Raw genomic sequence first — 19,376 nt, forward strand, 5'->3', positions numbered from 1 at the left:
ACCATTTAATATGATGGTGAAGTGCTTCTAATAAGTGCAGGAGTAAGGGAAATCAGACGCCAAGGTTTTCTGGCACCTCTCTGTCATGGTAAACCCGTGACACCAGGATAATCCTTTTAATGTTTTTCAGCAGGTACAAGCATAGCTCCACTTGGCACCTAACTCATGTAGCATTTCAGGTCAGGTACATTTAAAACTCCTTTTACTATTCAATAGTCTTACAGCGTGTCCCTTACACTGCCCAATACATACAGTATTACACAGCCTCTTTTCACTGCCATATCATACAGATATCTTAGAAGTTGTAATAGGAGAAGGTTTAAGTGCTGAAACCCCACCAATTACTAGAACAAAGTGGTCATAGTGCGGTACAAAGTCATCAGTCCCTTTTGTTCCCACTGGCTTTCCTTGGCTCTCCACAAAGAGCTGAGGTTATGGTCTCTGACATCACATCACATATCTCTCCGGTATTTTGTGCACACTGGAGTTGATGTGATCCGTTTCTCAGGACCTGGTCCAGCAGCCACCTCCATAATCTGTGGCCGCTAGGTGAGAGCCGAGAGCCACCTCTTACCTGAAGTCATTCGATGCTGTTATTTTGATTAGTTAGCCTGGTGACATATGGGTCACACTGCCAGATGATGACATTGTGCCAGGCTGGCTAGTCAGAAAAAGAGCCAGAAATACCGGGTGGTAGCAGACAGTTCTTGTCGCTCCCATCCGGTGGCCAAAGGTTACTGACGTGGCTGATGGACCGGGTTCTGTGAATCAATTTGCACCAACTCACCAGAGCCCTGTGCTTGCTTTTTCTAGTGATTGCTCCACAACTTATACTGATAACAACTTTTGACATTTGTCTCCACGAGATTTGGGATTTAAAAAAAAAAAAGTGACCCTTTAGCATTAAGCTCCATCTTGTAATCTCCTCATATCCATTCTTGGGTATCAAATAAATAGTTGGTATTGTTTATTGACCGCCGAAAAACCTATTGATTTCAGATAGAAATGGCAACCGTACAATGTGTAAGGGGGTGTCCCGGGGCTCACTTGACATCAGATGTTAGGGCAAAGGAGGTCAAGCATGCTGGATTATAAAATGCCTGATTATTTTGTTCTCAAAGGAGATAAACTGCTGTAGGAGATGTGTTATTACCTCCACAAAATGAGGACACATGCATACGGGCAAAGCATACATGTACATGTGCAAGGGTCAAAAATAGCAAAAAAGTGGTACCCAGTTAGTTATAATAATAAATAGCAAGAGGGTATTGCTATTTATTACATGTGCAAGGGTCAGGAGCTGACAACAAACAAGCATCCAGCAATATGCTATATAAAATGTATGACCAGTTTTAGGTTTCTTGGTGAAGGATGGCAATTAGAAGTAAGCATACAATACCTGATATGGGCTGTCCCATTATAGTCTCCAAACGGTTCACCAATGAGGAGATAAAGTGAAGATGGTGCTATCCCAACCACGCCAGACGCCCCGACATCTCCAGAGATGATAATTGTTGCTGCTCCTGAAATGCAGTATTAGAGATTGCTAAAAATATGTTTTGGTTATATAATATAATTCTGCAAGAAATTTAGATTCTTCTTTATCATTTTTTGTTTTAGGCATAATTTTGCAGGAACTCTCAACAAATGATGTAGCGCTTCACAAGCCATCACTCCTAAGTCTACATTCTCAAGCCTGCATGTGAACATAACGCAGGTCAATAACCACGTCTGTATGGCCTTCTGTACCAGTGTATAAATTGTATCTTAATGTCTGTTGACCAGTCAAGAAAATACTCTAAAATACTTTCTGCAGCTCAGAAAAATAGCCGTTCACCTGGAAACTCTTATTGCAGCTATATTTTAACGCTGTATGTGTACTCTAAACAGTTTGAATTATCATTGGGGTTGTACACTACTATTTAAAATATGCCAAAGCGTTTTTATGATGAGAAGCAATTTCTTTATAATAACCTCCCTCTGCCTTTTCTGCCTGTGAGCGGCGCTATTACTGGCCGCTCACAGGCAGCAAGTGACCCCCCGCTGATGTCACGTCAAGTGAGGTGTGACTCAGTGCTGGGGTCCCTACGGTGGCTGCTGGGTTGTGGGCAGGGTTATCGCGCTTTCCCAAAGAATGGGGAGAGGGAGAGCACGTGGTGGATGCTGGGTATGACGCGCGGGGTAACCCCACCCACAAACCAGCAGCCACCGGTGGAACGCGGAAGAGGGACCCTCGGCTGCAGCCTGGACTTGTCGTGACGTCAGCGGATGTCAGCGCCGGGTGCAGCCGGGGGTCACATGATGCTTGTGAGCGGCCAGTGATATCGCCGCTCACAGGCCGAAACAGCAGAGGGAGGTAGTTAAAAAGAAGCTTCTTTTCATCATAAAAACGCTTTGACATATTTTAAATAGTAGTGGACAACCCCTTTAAAGGGGATGTCTGGAGAAGAGAAGCCATGATAACTTATATATCAGGAAGGTTTGACTGCTGGGACCTCGACTGATCAGCAGAATGGGACAGCTTTCTCCACATTAGAAAGGCGGATCCTGCTCTCTTCATTCTTTATGGGACTGCTGAGCGTTGTACTTGGCTTTTCCCTGCAGTCCCCTGGGGGAATGAATTGAGCGGCAATCAGGCAATCAGGAGTAAAAGTGTCCTATTCTGACAATCAGTGGGGGTACGAGTGGTTACATGGCCCCCAATCTATAAGTTATCCTGCAGATAAGTGAACTTGTTTCACTGGAAAACTTCTTTAAAGGAAATATGTCAGCAGGTTTTTGCTATGTAATATGAGAGCAGTATGAGGTAGGAACAGAGACCCTGATAAGAGGGATGTGTCACTTACTGGGCTGTGTTTTACTGTTTCAATGCAATCAGTGTTTTATCATCAGGAGATTATCACTACAGGACATATATAGAAGAACAAGGCACTCTTGTGCTGTTGGTGCACAAGTAGGGTCCCACCCCTTACATAACAGGTAATGAAGAACTTTGCACTCATTGAAAGAAAAATATCAAGAAGATTTATTAGTAAATGGAATCCCACAGAAAACACATAATGTTTTGCTCACAATGAGCTTCTTTAGATGCACATAATGCAATAGAGACTCTCCCCATAGCATTATGTGTATCTGAAGAAGGTCATTGTGAGTGAAACATTATGTATTTTCTGTGGGATTCCATTTACTAATAAATCATTCTGATAATTTTCTTGCAATGAGTGCCAACTTCTCCATTGCCTGTCACTACAGGACAAGCTGCTCTCGTGCATCCTAGTCCAACCACGCCCACAACAATGAAAAGCAGCTTTCTGTCACTATACCATGTACACAGAAATCTGTGGTATGTGCAGGGATATACAAAACTCATCATTTTGAACTCTGCTAGATCTGCAGTCGAGAAAACTGTGATTTTATCAAAACTGCTGCGCCAAGTTAAATAAGTGACACATTGCTGGAATCAGGGTCTTTGTCCCTCCCTCATGCTGTACATACTAAAAGGGGAGAATAACCACGTAATACCCCTCACTAACAGGACCTAAAACTTAACTTGTATTAAATATACATAATAAAAGTGTTTGTGTCCCTTCCCCTGAAGACGCCGTGTAAACGGTGAAACATGTGCGGGTGACTTATTTTAATAGTTTGCCCTGTTTTGCTTATAAACCATGGCACTCGGGATGCCATTGATTTAGGAATAGCAGCATATTTTCCTCAATATAAAGTGTTAAATTAGTAAACTGGGGGCAAAGCAATTTTAATTGGTTTATTTCTACAGCCTCCTTTATGTATATTTAATAAAAGTTACGTTTTAGGTCCTGTTAGTGAGGGTTATTTATGTATGTATTGTTGAATCCGTCCCAGGACTGCATGTACCCCACTGTTTTTGCTACCTCATGCTGCTATCACGTTACATAGCAAAAACCTGTTGACTGATTCCCTTTAATATCTGATGCTCATTAATACATGAACATCTAAATATTATGATGCATTTAATTATGTCTAATATTTGCAGCCACAGCTGATGTTTAATGGGTAGGACTTGAGCGGTTAACGTGTTATTATGCCAATGAGACCCACTTCATTTTTGCACATGACAGCTGTGTGCACAGAGTGTGTACAGCGCCCTACAGTCTCTGGTGCTACCGAGCTGCAGCCATATTGTGAGCAGCTGTATGGCGCCTCCGTATAGCAGTGTGCTGCAGTGTATTGGAAGTTCGGACAGGTCATTAGAAGGTATATTACAGCTCCATACAACTCAGCAGTGTGAAGCATAAGCCATACCATCTACTGGAGAGATGACGGAGTACTCCACTGACACCAGCTGTACTGTGAAGGCTTCTTCTCCCTCTAGTAGGCCATCTTGAACAGCTTGGATTGTGAATGTCTTTTTGATATCACTCTGATAATAAAATATGAATAACATAACAATTGAAGAGAAAATATATTAATAGAGCATAAATTATAACAAATTAAAAATGTAGCAAAGCCTGAAGTTTTATCCCAATTCAAACCGTGAAATATAATGATTATATGATATAGCTTACTAGTCTGGGCCTTAGAGGATGTTTACTATAAAAACCATTTTTAATGAATATGGACAGCTCTGGGAACATTTTTTTTTGTTTTACATGCATGTATTTATATCCAAAAATAACTTTTGCAATTGTCATCAAAAATGTTAACATTTTGCAGCATTTGGCTTTTATAAGCTCTTTATTTCCCTTCATATTGCTAGCTGCAGAGTTACCTAAGATTCTGTCAGTGGTCTCATTCTGATGGGGAGTTTGTATGACTTTTATCTGTTTTTTATTGAACTCTTCTCACTGGATTTATGATGACAGACCCCATCAAAGTTTTGCTGAACAATGATGTTGGTCATAATTAAGCTGAGAGAAATAGAGAACAGCGAACCCAAACTTAAAAGTTCAGGTTCGTACTGGACAGTTAGTGTGTGGTGCTTAACACGGAACATGAATTTCTCCCGCAAGACCGTTGCAATGTTTGGAGTTCCGGGGGAAGTCCATGAGAGAATTCTCCTGCTCAAAAGTTCGGCTCTCCATTGATTTCCACAGGGTTCGGGTTCTGGTTCAAGTTTGGGTACAGTTCTGGTGACCAGAACCAAGCTTTGGAATAAAGTTAGGGTTGGGAACCAGAACCCGAACTTCCACAGGTCTGCTCATCCCTAGAGAGGAGCTCAGAAAAAGACAGATAAAGTCCTTTTTCACATGTCCAACATTTCACTGCCATTCACAGTATCTGAGTATGGGCCGCAATGTCGGGACTGGCTGTGGAGCTCCTGAACCGACTGTAACAGACTCATATATGCCTATGAGGCTGTTGAGTTCAGGTCTTGAGACCCACAGTCGGTATGGACAATCAGTATTCATACGGTGAATGTCGGATGTGCGAAATTGGCCTTAGTGTCCCTGTGTTCTGACAACTCTCGGGTATCTATATCCTCCCTCTGTGCATTAAACCATTGGCTCTGGAGGGCCATAAAAGCAATGGATTCATTTAGCACATTCTGATATCAATCAACACCCTGGCAGAGTTGTTTTCAATGCCTCGCTGCTCCCAGCAATTATAGGCTATGGGGCAGCCACAACCAAAAATCAGAAATAAGCTGTTCCGTGCTAAAGGCTTTATTTCATTAGGTTTGCTCATGACTAGTTAACCAAACTAATATGAAAAAGGTTTCAGGACAGACTGACCGGCCGCAGATTGCTACACGTCATCATTTCCATTCTAAAATAAGTGGGTACAGGGAATAAAGACTGAAAGGAAATGTATTATGCAGGTTTCACTTTATATAACAAGGAGCGAAAGCACAAAGTGTTACATGAACTATTAAGGGCTTATGTAATCATATTGTGCGACAATAGAGGCTGTGTGAGAAGGAAGCCTCATCCTCTCATTCACATGACATCATTTTTTTTTCTGCCAGGCTGTCAGGGCATTAGGAATCTGAATCATCACATCTCATACAATGAGAACAGTATTAAAGGCCTACAAGTTGCCCACCTCATTAAAGATAAGAGTCCCATTTAATGGGTTCAGGTCATATTGTGCGGCCTCTTCTACAATCCAAATGATTTTGACGGCCCCATGACCACCTAGACTCCGCACCACGGTCAGAGACACTTCACCAGCCGAGTCTCCTGATCTCTGGGGTTCAGAAACCCCAACCTTAAAAATGAGAAAAAACGAATATGTATCATAATGTTTGCTGTATAGCTAGTGCTGGAATCCCTGCACCATTTACAGTAGTATTCTTCTGAAATGTGTATTTTATGTCATGGTCATGCATTAGGAGACCTATTTAAGCCACCACTAAGCACCATATGGCAGTGCACAAGTTTGGAGCCACAGCAAACTATGTGTTCATCAACAAATGGGTTCCCACTAGGATTGTGGTAGGTTTACCAAATTTTTAAAGAAAAACATGAATGGACCATATAAGAAAACCTTAAAAAATCCTATCTATTCTGTTAAAGAGTTTTAGCATGGTAAACTAGGAAGATCATTGAATTGTGGCTGCAGAGCTGAATAAAACATAATATTTATTTTTAATTTCTCCTCCTTGTTACACATCCTAACAGGACGTTAACAAAGATTATTCCCTGCTAATGTGCAGAGTACAGCAACTAGAGTAAACTCTAGTATAAATGCCCTTATCCAAGATAATAACCTAAACTTTACAAGCTATTATCTCCACAATGGAGAGGAGAAATTAAAAAAATCAAAACTACATTTGACTTAGCTCTGCAGCCACTATTCCATGATATGGCTTGTTTATCATGCTCCAACTAATAAAAGGTCGTCTTTAAGGATACATTCAATTTGTTTTTTAAATAAAACTATGTCATGTCATGGCCAGTTAAAAGGGAATTTGTCACTAGGATCAATGCTCCTAAGCCATCTATATTGACATGTAGGTCATATAAAGTTTAATAAAATAATACCTTGATATCTGTGATCTGATGTCTTATTCCAGAAAAATCCACATTACTCTTATTTTTCTTAATTTATAAATGAGCTGCTAAGATCTTTGGGCTGGACACAAATCTCCCTGAGCTTATTTTAAATAAATGAAAGGGGGAGTTACTAGTGTGAGACATGTAGATCCGGAGAGCAGACTGTCAGTCATTACATGTCTCACACTGGTAATGCCGCCTTTCACTTAAAATAATCTCTGGAGGCAAATTCTCATGCAGATCAATGTCCGACCCATAGTCCTGAACAGGTCATTCACATACAAGAAAAACGTGGATTTCTCTAGAATAAGTCATTGCATATCAAGGTATCATTTTATTCAACGCTCTTTACCTACATTCCCATATAGACGGCTTAGAAGGGTTGATCTTACTGACCGATTCCCTTTAACATGATGAAAGGTCCCCTTTAAGGTTCCCTTTCTAGTTCTAAGAAAAATTCATACATAGGGAAATCTTCTCCTAACTGCGTAGACTGAACCTAACCTAATAACATCCTTCACCTAATCCAATTTCTCTCTGTTGAATTTGCAGTTTTGCAATGTGGCTTGTGTCTAATTACAGCATATCACACAGATGTAGCAAAACGGAATTTAACTCTGTAGAGCTGCATCTTTTATATACAGTGATGTGATGTATGACATTGCTACAGATCAACCAGTAAAATCATGAAATAATACATCGTAATATTACATTATGTCACGCCAACTATATGATTAAATATAGGATACATTTTCAATGGGGTCAGGACTTTTTTTTGGGGGGTGGAAGAGTGAGGACAGAGATAATATCCTATAAATACTTACCACTTTTTTCTCAAAACTAAACAGTCCTAATGGAGAATCATTGGGGGGAATGTTAACCATGATGGTAGTTTCTTTACCAAGTTTGGCCCCATTTGTCACTTCTTTTAAGGAGATATTGAAAGTTTCTAAAAACTCAATAATAGTATCATCCAATATAAAGATCTCAATGACGGCCAGGGACTGTAAAGGGAAATTACATGTTACTTTCATATTTGCTAAAAATCTCATTATAGTACTTTCTTAGATACGTATTTCTCCATGATTTCATGACAAAAGCTGCTTTATAAAGACTAATAGACATAGATTGTTTTTCATTTTGGTAAGAATTTTTGGATTTTAGCGCCCCCTAGTGGATTGAGTCAAGGTGATCCCATGTTCTATTACGAACACAGTAGGTAAAAGGGTTTTTTAGCATAATTTTATACTTTATTCTTTGCATAACTATTTACACCAAGAGACACAGATTCTTACACTACCCGTGTTTTTACCGGGCAAATATAAAGTATAGTATGTGGCCATCAATATATAAATAAGCATATATATATATACACAGGTATATGGGTATGTGTGTGAGCCACAGATTTGTAACCTATGTTATGTCAGAATGAGTTTATTAAACTTTGATCCAAATTTATTTTAGTAACACACAGACCTGTCCATCAGAAAATGTAAGATTCCCTGAGGATGGGGTAAAATCTTCATGACTTGCGGTGACTGGCAATGCTTCCCAAAAAACAGTCACACCGCCAAATTTTCCAGCTTGTCTCACGACGGGGAGTCTCAGTACATTTTGCGGAGGAGGAACCTCGTAGCCTATCACAGCTCCACTTACACCCTGGAACAGAAAAGGTATAAGCTTACGGTCACAGGAAAATCGCAGCGTGGGTCCACAGTCCTGCAAAAGTAGGACAGAATATGTATTTCATATCAAAGCTTTATTCCATTGTAAGGTTGTAGAAGTTATGCATCTTCCCTATATATTCACTTTATGGACAAGTATTGGGACACGTACACCTTACACCTACAAAAGCTTTTATGACATCATACTCTAAAGTTATAGATAGTAATATGATGTTGCAGATAAACAGCGCCCACTCTTCAGGGAAGGTTTACTACAAAGATTTTGCAGGGATTTTTCCCTGTTCATGAACAAGAGGGACTGGCTCACAATCTCCATTATTTGTGATTTGTCACTCCAGAGAACATATTTCCAGAGTCCAGTGGTGACATGCCTTACACCACTCCATCCGACACTTGCCATTGTGCTTGGTGATGTAAGGCCTGCATGCAGCTAATCGGCCATGGAAACCCATGCTTATGAAGCTCCTGGAACTTTTACTGATTGAGTTATTTATTTCAAAGATTTCCATAATACAGCATGACACTGCTATTAGTCTGCTATATGGTGGTATTACTTGGGTACTATGACATTTATATTTTAGCACAGTTCCGCAAAATGATTAAAAGCAATACACCGGTGTAAGGCCGGATTCACACATCCGTGTTTTATGGTTCGAGTATGGTCCAAGATGCACAGACTGGCCTCAAATTTCTTGACCCGAACATGACAGCCTCACAAGCCTATGAGGATAGTTTGAGTCAGGAGACCACCGGCCAGTCCGTATTTTGTGGTCCGTACTCAGATGCCTATGTGAATCTGGATTAAAGCTAAAAGATTAATCCAACAACACTTGAAAGTTAAATCATCACTTTTATCACTCCATTGAATAATAATTTTGTGCATGCATGGGAAATATAAAAAGACAGATAGGCTCTATGATAGTGTGGCGCCCCTGCGGGTTCAGTCGCCACAGAGGTACTGCATCTCACCCAGAGGTGTGGTATCTCAATCTCAGGTAAGGATGGAGTACAGCCCGGGAACCTAACACCTGCATCCAACACTACACTACTCCAGACCAGCAGGAGGGGCAAGATGCGTCACTCTCCTGCTGAGCCCTGTCCTGGCTGGAGTGGGGGTAACCAAAGTAGGGGGAACCTTGTAGTGGGTGTGGGTGGAGGAAGAAGTTCAGGGGAGCTCAGTAAGAAGTGATATAAAAAGGGATGGAACAATCTAGAAGGGTTCCAGTCAGAAGAAGAAGTGAGAGAGAGTCAGAGGAGGAGTTGGGAGCAGGAGCTCTGCTCAGGGGAAGCGCGGGCCTGAGTGAGGAGGCCCAGGAGAAGGAGAGAAGGAAGGAACGGGAGCAGAGAGAAGACTCCAGGAGTGAAGGAAGGATCCCAGGGGTACGGGCAGTGCTGGAGGCCACCCGTACGCCCGAGTCTACCAGGCGGTGGAGTTATCGGGTCACAGAGGGGACTGGCCCCTAACTAGTGAGAATTGCAATATTCAACTAGGTAACCGGAGGGTGCAGCATTTCAGGTGCTGCAGCCCAAAAACCACATCTAATTCACCGAAAAGGTAGCCATAGAGGACCCAGGGGACAGAGAAGACGTCGCCCGACAAGGTCCGCGGTCACTGGATTGGGACACTGGGTGTGAGGTGCAGGGAGACGGCTAGAAGGAACACACAGAAGGGGGTCCCGTTATGTACTCCGGAGGTACCTGAGGGTTGGCTGAACCCCTACCCGGTGAACGCAGCACGACGTAGGAAGTTATGATATGCAGTTGTAACCAGGAGCAAAGTGTGAACTGTGAGTAAATCCAGAAGACTGCATCCCCACTGTCTCTGTGAATTATTACTGCTGCGCCATCATCCCCTGCACTACACTGCACCACGAGCGCTACCTCAATATCAACACCATCTACACTACCCTGGAGCTAAGCTCTGCCTGTGGAGAGCCGAACCAACTCTGCTGCATTAACATCAGCTCCAGAGGACCTGCACCGCAGCGGCGGCTCCATATAGCCGCATACCACAGGTGGCGTCACAAATTTTATGTAAGAACTTTAATTCCCCTGTAAATATCCCCTTTTATTGACCTCCCTGGGTCACGGACCGGGTCACCGCCACTGTGACATCTCCCCTAGCAACGACCGGCCCGGCACCGAGTACCCCACGGCCCAAGGGGGCGCGTCATAATAGCATCTCCTCGACGCGTTTCGTGCTGCTAGGAGAACTTAATCACAGCTGAATCCAGCCCTGTTCTTATTCCACTCTTCTAATTAAACAGAATTTCCACACAAATAGCAATAAACCAGAAGCAAAGTGATGGCCAGAATTTGATAATGATGTTCTATTTGCTGAAATTTTTCCAGCCATTTTAGCAGCCATTTTGTAAAAAAAGGGAGTGCAACTATTTTTACAAAAATGAGCACAGGACATTGTCAAAACCTCTGCAGTAAGACAAGCTAAACATTGGACAGTGTTATATTTTGTATGGAAACCCTTTTTGTTACTATTTTACAAATACACAAGGTCTGACCTGGTGCAGAACAAAGCCGCCCAAAATAACAGACTGCAATAAGGTGCAATTACACATTTATTTTATCATGTTCTTAAACATCAACATTTCATCTCTTACATTTTGCACGCTCTACTGCTACTGCGATGCCTCACTGCCGCTAGTCCTCATTTCTGTTGCACCAGTGAACTGAAGACTACACCGTACGTGATCACTACAGCCAATATCAGGCTCAGTGCCTACATCAGTATCAAAGCTGAACCTAGTGATTGACTGCAGCGGTCACATGTGCTGTAATCATAACATCACTGGTGCATCCGGTCAACAAAGGCCGAGACAAAACTGATGGGAAAAAAATATTCATGGGAAATCCCATTTAAATGGAGACTGTGAAGTCACAGATTTACACTTGGCCGGGACTCCATGGAGGGTTTGACTGTATTAGGCTCATAGAAGCCATGGGACTGAACAATTAGTTCAGACTGCCTGCAATTTTTACAATTTGGCCACGGCCCCACTATCAGTATTTTGTCAGTATTCGGTCAGTATTTTTTCTCAGGAGTGGGAGCCAAATCCAGGTGAGGAACAATCAGAGAAAAGGTATATTAGAAACAAGTCACCAATTCTGCATTTATCACCCACTCCTGGTTTTTGCTCCCACTCCTGAGAAAAAATACTGACCGAATTATTGATAGTGGGGCCGTGGCCTTTGGCTTATGATGGTAACGCTGCATGCTACTTGTGACCTACAACCAAAAGTCCAGTAGGTTTCCATTTTGTGTGATAGTCACATTACGACTGCCTTGCAATGTGTTGTGTAATGTGACAACACTGCAACGTTCCAATCTTTATGCCGTGCGACCAAAGTCATTATGTGGCCCTATAAGGATACATGTTTACAAAAAGCCATATTTAAACTCCTCCATGGAGATGTTTTTAAAGGAAATCTATCACCAGGTTTTTACTATCCCATCTGAGAGCACTATAATGTAGAGAAAGAGACCCTGATTCCAGTGATGCATCACTTAGTGGGCAGCTTGCTGTAGTTTTGATAAAATCACTGTGTTATCAGCAGGATATTATCACTAGAGGACTAGTAAACCTGCTGCCATGTAGTCCTCCATATTCATAATCTCTGTATAACCCCGCCCCCACCACTGATCGGCAGCTTTCTGCCTATGCACAGTGTACACAGAAAGCTGCCAATCAGAGGTATGGATGGGGTTATACAGAGCTCAGCATTCAGAGAACTGCTAGAAGCTTGAAGTCCGGTTCCTTTGGGTGTTTTGACCCTGTATATATTACAATTTTCTCCTGTGGTGCCCTGTTTTCGATTACAGTATTTTGTGATATAATGGAAAACTGTTTTTCTGAAGCATAGTACACATTTGTACCTAGAGTCCGGAGTACATGTTCTTATGGTACAGTATATGTCCCACAGCGGCCACAGTCTTCATATATGCTGTGACACCCATCCACATTAGGGTCCTATTGTAATAAATCATATACCTGCATGGTATACATTTTGTTTGTGGTGTACATCGATATGGGACTCTCCATATATAAAAATGCAGTGTGACGACTGACGAGCTATTCTGTACAGTGGAATAAATGATATGCAGATGGATACCAACCAAACTGAGGCCGTAAGGACACACTTTTGGCCCTTGACCTCCATGTGGTAAATATGGGCCTATGAGAAACCTGTTTCCCAGTATATGCATTGGATTTAGTGCACAAACACGATACTGAGCAGATTTTTAGGTCCTTGGGTCTTTCAATAGTCTTCAATCGACATTGTGTTAATGTAAAGCAATTAAAATGTTTATTTTTTTCCCCAAAAAAATGTTTTCATTCATAGAACTGCTTATCTATGGATAGACAGAAGTCATCATCACTGAAAAATGTCTGATTTCTAGGCAAGTACTAATCGTGTGCTGCCACCTAGAGAATCATCATTCAATTACATGCTACAGAATTGGATTTGGGTTAATAACGACAACCCAAAAAGAAAATGCAACTCGTTACACTAATACGCCTCTATATTTTCTACATTTTATAATATCTGCAGCAGAAATCTATCTGAGCACTAGTTAACTAAATAGTATGCTGTCTGGGGCTATTTTAAGTGCATCGTGTCCTTAATTGCTGGTATTGAATGAATTACATTTGTACTGGTCCAGAACTACAGCCGATATAATTATACAGAGATGTGTTCAGATTTTGTAGATTAAATCTCTCATCATTCCCTGCTGATTTAAAGGGGTACTCTGGGGTGATAAAAAAGCCTTTCAATCTACAATCTGTTGGAAATTAAGGCTCATGCCCCTCTGCCTGTTCTTGTATGTAACATCAGGGGTCTTTACTATTTTTCACTGTGACCTCACATCACAGCACTGCTGCTGCTCCTGAGTGCTTCCCCTCCCTAATGATATAGCTAAGAGAGATGAGGGTGTGTGGCTTTTGTCTTGCTTCAAGCCCCAACTCTTGATCTGTCTCTCAATTTTCACTGCCTGCCTGCACCTTTACAGCTTGTACCTGACCTGTCAAGGAGCGTGGAGTGAGAGCTATTAAAGCAGGGAGAAATATATGACAAGTCACATAAAAGCTGTGGAGGTGCAGTCAGGCAGTGCAGAACAAAAATGAAGGGAAGGGGGATATGAAATCTGCACACAGACTTTGTTATGCCTTGGTAAGTGGGCATGAATGGCATAAGCAGTGAGGTTGAAGCCCACACCCTTGATATCTGACATAAACTTAAAAAAGGAAGGTGGAGCAGTCAGGAGCAGCTGCAGTGCTGAGACATGAGGTCATAGTAACATAGTAACATAGTTTGTAAAGCCGAATAAAGACTTGCGTCCATCAAGTTCGACCTGTTAGTTCTGTAATTGCTAAAGTTGATCCAGAGGAGGGCAAAAACCCCAAATGATTTAGCCAATCTTCACCTGAGGAAAAATTCCCTCCCGACTCTGAAACCAGCAGTCAGAATAAATCCCTGTATCAACCTACTATTTTATTTTATTTTTAAGTATATGCTGAAATCTGCCTGGTATCTAGAAATGCATCCAGTCCCCGCTTGAACTGGTGTAGTGAATCCGACATTACCGTCTCCTCACTCAGTGAATTCCATATTCTCACTGCTCTTACCGTAAATAACCCCTTCCTATGCTGGTGCTGAAACCTTTTCTCTTCCAGTCTTAGTGAATGCCCTCTTGTTACCGTAATATCCCTCCTTTTGAACAAATCCCGGGCAAGATCTCTATACTGTCCCCTAACATATTTGTACACATTTATTATGTCCCCCCTCAACCTTCTCTTTTCCAGGCTGAATAGTCCTAGTTTTACCAACCTCTCTGGGTATTGCAGTCCCTCCATTCCCTTTATTAATTTTGTTGCCCTCCTTTGTACCTTTTCAAGCTCGTTTATATCCTTTCTATATATTGGGGCCCATAACTGAGCACAGTATTCCAAGTGTGGTCTGACCAGTGCTTTGTACAGTGGAAGAACAATGTTCTCATCCTTTGCAGCTATACCTCTTCTGATACATCCCATTACCCTGTTTGCCCTTACAGCAGCCGCCTGACTTTGGGCACTCCAATTTAGTTTGCTTTCAATCAAGATGCCCAAGTCCTTCTCCATCTCTGAATTCCCCAATGATTTCCCATTCAGTGAGTACTGGTGACTTCCATTTTTCCTTCCCATATGTATGACCTTACATTTCTCCTCGTTAAACCTCATTTGCCATTTAATGCTCCACCTACCCAGCTTATCCAAATCCCTCTGTAGGTCTGCACTGTCCTCTTTTGTATTAATTGTTTTACATAACTTTGTGTCATCTGCAAATATTGATATTTTACTATTTATCCAGTTGACTATGTCGTTAATAAAGATATTAAATAACATTGGGCCTAGTACAGACCCCTGTGGTACCCCACTAGTGACGCTTACCCAATCTGAGTATATTCCATTTATAACCACCCTCTGCCTTCTATCCTTTAGCCAGTTAGCTGCCCACTTGCAGACATTTTCCCCCAGCCCCATCATTCTCATTTTGTATACCAACCTATTATGTGGAACGCTATCGAACACTTTTGAGAAGTCGAGATACACGACATCCACTGGTTCCCCCTGATCTACTCGAGAGCTAACCTCCTCGTAGAAGTCAATCAGGTTTGTTTGGCAGGAGCGATTCCTCATGAATCCATGTTGGTTCGGGATTAAAAGATTATTAGCATCAAGATGCTCCGTAATTGCCTCTTTAATGAAGCTTTCAAAAATTTTGCCCACAACGGACGTCAGACTCACCGGCCGATAGTTTCCGGCGTCACTTTTCGCTCCCTTTTTGAATATTGGCACTACATTCGCCTGTCGCCAATCAAGTGGTACAGACCCAGTCTCAACAGAGTCCTTAAATATAAGATATAACGGTCTGTCTATCACATTACTTAGTTCCCTTAGTACCCGTGGGTGTATGCCATCAGGTCCTGGTGATTTGTTTATTTTAATGTTACTGAGGCGTTTCTGTACCCCAGCTTGGGTTAGATTTGTCATACTTAGTGGAGGATTAAGTTTGTCACTTCTCATTTCGCCTGTTAGTTCTATTTCCTTTGTAAAAGTTGTCGAAAAAAAATTATTTAATAGATTAGCTTTATCCTCATCTTTCTCTATGATTTTGCCTTCCTCACTTTTTATCGGTCCAATATTATCCGATTTAATCCTTTTACTATTTATATACGTAAAGAACAGTTTGGGATTTGATCTACTTTCCCTAGCAATACGTCTCTCTGTTTCCTCCTTCGCTATTTTTATTTGTTTTTTACAGGTTCTCGTTTTTTCCTTGTAACACTTTTGTGCCTCCTTACTGTTTTCCTGTTTTAATCTCTTGAATGCCTCTTTTTTGCTATTTAACGCCCCTTTTACGTTCTTGTTCAACCATATTGGTTTCCTCTTATTTCTGTCCCTTTTATTCCCATACGGTATATACCTCTCGCACTGAGTATTCAGAATTCTTTTGAAGGTTTCCCATTTACTATTCGTATTCCTTTGATTAAGAACTTTGTCCCAGTCAATAAGTTGAAGGTTTTCTTTCAGCTGATCAAACTTCGCCCTCCTAAAGTTTAATGTTTTTGTTGTTCCCTTATTGATAACCCTACTGAAGGGCATTTTGAAGTCGATAATATTATGGTCGCTATTACCTAGGTGCCCCCCTATCTGTACCTCAGTTATTCTATCAGGCCTATTAGTCAATATTAAGTCCAACACAGTAAGAAGTAGTAAATTACACAAAGTTACATGAGAACAGGCAGAAGGGTATGATCCCTTATATTTTTAGACAGAATGTAGATTGAAACCTATTTTTATCTCGTTGGAGAACACCTTTAAAGTATCCACAGGACCAGTTGATAGTGATTTCCTCTTGCACTAGGGATGTATCTGTTGACAAGCAGAATTGTGCATGGACTAGAATCAAGTTTGTAACAAAATAAATGACGTATTCCGCACATGTACCTTAGTAACATTGAACTGAAATACACCTCTAGGCTCATCATTCTCCAGGATGATTACTTCACACATTTCTTCACCAGGATTCTTGACAAGAGGCATTCCACTGGAAATGGATGAGTTCACAAACTGGACATCAGTGATGTTCAAGACAAAGCTTTCATTTAACTCTGGAGTCTCATCCTGAAACGAGATTTCTATTGAAAAATCCAAATATGGTACAAACTCATCCATGTATTAATATCCACTCCATCCACTATATATTGCAGCATTCAGAGCATGCTGTCCGGAAACTGCATCGGGACATGGACATATAATGTCATGGAAATGTAATATAAGTTCCAATTGTCAGGATGATTAGGGTCAGATGTAGGGGTGGTGGAGCAGAGACTCAAACTCCCTACTCTGGTAAGTCATAGGCTTCCTCAGGCCTGCGGCCTACCAGAGGTTGGGAGTGTGCGGAGGGTATCAGGCAGTGCCATGATAACACTTCTTTGCGGTGCCTTCACCCGCGCTGCCACAGACTATCGGGTGCGGATTTAGGCGAGTTTGTTTTTCCTTTTTTTTTTATTGAAAATCAGAGCATGGGAGGAATTATTGTATGGAGGCACAAAGAGGGCCAATCATTATTGTATGTACAGATAGAAATCTTTGGGATATACAGGCTGTACTGGTGATAAAGGACAAACCAGTGGCCAGTAGTGTAAAGATAAATATTTATTGGACAGTAAAACTCGACAGGCTTTATTGCCCATTACTTTAAAAAAATATATTTATATCTTTCTTCTTTTTAGAAATATTTGCCTAACCACACTACAATATCGAGCTGTGCATTTTATATACAAGCTTTTTATATGTCTTTATTAAATATTCTAATAAAATAATAATTTATTTATTTACGATCAAACGAGAACACTGCCACTCAGTGGAATCTTTCAGTTAGTGCCTTTTTTTTATCTATTTAAACCACTGTTTTTTATATCTCTACATGGTGGATTTCTCCTGAGGAAGAGGTCAGTCCGACGCAGAAACGTGCTGCGTTTTACTATCCAGTAAATATTTTTCTTCACACTACTGACCGCCGGATCACCCTTTACCTGCAATGCAGGCAGCCTGTGTATCCCCTCTTCCCCAAAGACTTCTATCTGTACTCAAATTATGCACAATGGTTGCCAGCCTGGGATTGGAAGAAGCAGCTGGAACATCAGTCTAATCTCCAGGTGTTTTGTCTTGTACACAACATCTAAAGGTGAGCATACCTATATCAGATTGATAAATCCCCCCCGTCTGTGCAGAGGTACTATCCTATCAGCCTAAACTTATCATTATTGTATGGAGGCATAAAAGGTGGCCAAAATTATTTTATGGGGACACAAAGGGGGACATAATTATTGTATAAGGGCACAAAGAGAGACATCATAATTAAATGGAGGCGCAAAGGAGGCATTACCTTTGTGTGGGGGAACAAAGGGGTCCCAATTATTTTGCACAGCTACACGGGGGGGGGGCTAGTTTATTGTGTGGTGGCACAAGAGGTGCATTGTTAGTGCTATGGGGCACTCTTCCTGTGGAGGACACATTAGTGGGTTTCTTTTACTGCATATAGCAAAGGGGAGTGGGATTACTAATGGCTAGCAAGCTATGAATGGCTATAGCACTATGGAGTGTGCATAAAGATGGGGAAGTGCTTGCCTGATTTTAAGAGTTTTCGGTTTGGATTTGCTAAAATATATTCAATAAGCACATACTGCCATCACGGCTTATCAGAATCTGTCACTTTGGAATATAGGTAATCTAATTAGACTGTAGGGATAAAGGAAATGTAAGTTCCCCATGGATGGCATAAACCCACATAAACCATGCGTTAACATTTACTTACAGGCAGGATAGTAATATTAACTTGACCAATCGCTTTGTTTTCTCTCATAATTATGACTTTATCTTTTATTAGATAGTCTTCATATTCTGTGGCTCGGTTTAAAAGCGGCAAGGATATATTTGGCGCAGATTGAAGATAAATGGCAATGTCACCGGCGAAGCCTTGTTCCCTTGTAATTTGCAAAGTTATGATCATAGGATTCTCTGTATATTGAAAAGATAATAAATCTGTATTACAGCAAAACATGTGCAACATTCAATACCAATATTACATCAGCTACAAGGAGACCGAGTACATGTGAGAGAATATATATTTCACTAATAACTGTCAGATCAGTCAATGCAATATTGTTAGAGGTCAAGTAATGCTCCATGGTCTGTTGTAAATATAATGTGTAATGAATAAGACACAAAATTATGGGAAATCGTTATATTATATTGGAATTTACAAAATTATCCACTGGAAACATCATGATAATGTCGTCTCCACGCATTTAATCTAAGACATTTCCTAATGTATAGTTGTCATCTGCATTATTGGCACCCCTTCATTTTAAATAGACCATGTAAATACTTTTATGCCCAAAAATAACACAAGTATTCTCGGAGTAATACCTCTATTGGCTAACCATAAAAAAATACATATATGCAAGCTTTCAGAGCACAGAGGCTCCTTCTTCAGGCATTATTACAAATGAATTGATAAGGCAAAAGCCACAACATTTAAGAGATGTTACAACAAGACATTTGTTCATGAGGTGTAAGCGGCGATGCCTGGAAGGAGTTTGTATTAGAGAAACTATGCAAAAACTGCAAACGAGAATGAATTTACACAG

General features: G+C 41.1%; 1 protein-coding gene across 4 annotated transcripts in view; it reads right to left on the minus strand.

Moving 5' to 3' along the window:
• ADGRV1 (adhesion G protein-coupled receptor V1) overlaps positions 1–19,376 on the minus strand; it is a 627,077-nt gene that overhangs the window by 328,934 nt on the left and 278,767 nt on the right. For all 4 annotated transcript variants that reach the window (XR_012320105.1, XM_073678624.1, XM_073678616.1 and 1 more), the window contains 7 exons: positions 18,542–18,744; positions 16,669–16,845; positions 8,454–8,636; positions 7,802–7,981; positions 6,025–6,189; positions 4,285–4,402; positions 1,400–1,523 (listed from right to left, as the gene is read on the minus strand). Coding sequence is in view for 3 of the 4 variants with exons in the window: in XM_073678624.1 (XP_073534725.1) it covers positions 1,400–1,523; positions 4,285–4,402; positions 6,025–6,189; positions 7,802–7,981; positions 8,454–8,636; positions 16,669–16,845; positions 18,542–18,744 (1,150 nt within the window). In the remaining variant the exon portion in view is untranslated. The remainder of the gene's footprint in view (positions 1–1,399; positions 1,524–4,284; positions 4,403–6,024; positions 6,190–7,801; positions 7,982–8,453; positions 8,637–16,668; positions 16,846–18,541; positions 18,745–19,376) is intronic.

This window comes from Phyllobates terribilis, unplaced genomic scaffold (assembly GCF_046119375.1).
Source record: "Phyllobates terribilis strain yellow unplaced genomic scaffold, ASM4611937v1 Scaffold_1__5_contigs__length_1240528914, whole genome shotgun sequence".
In the NCBI taxonomy this organism is placed as follows: domain Eukaryota; kingdom Metazoa; phylum Chordata; class Amphibia; order Anura; family Dendrobatidae; genus Phyllobates; species Phyllobates terribilis.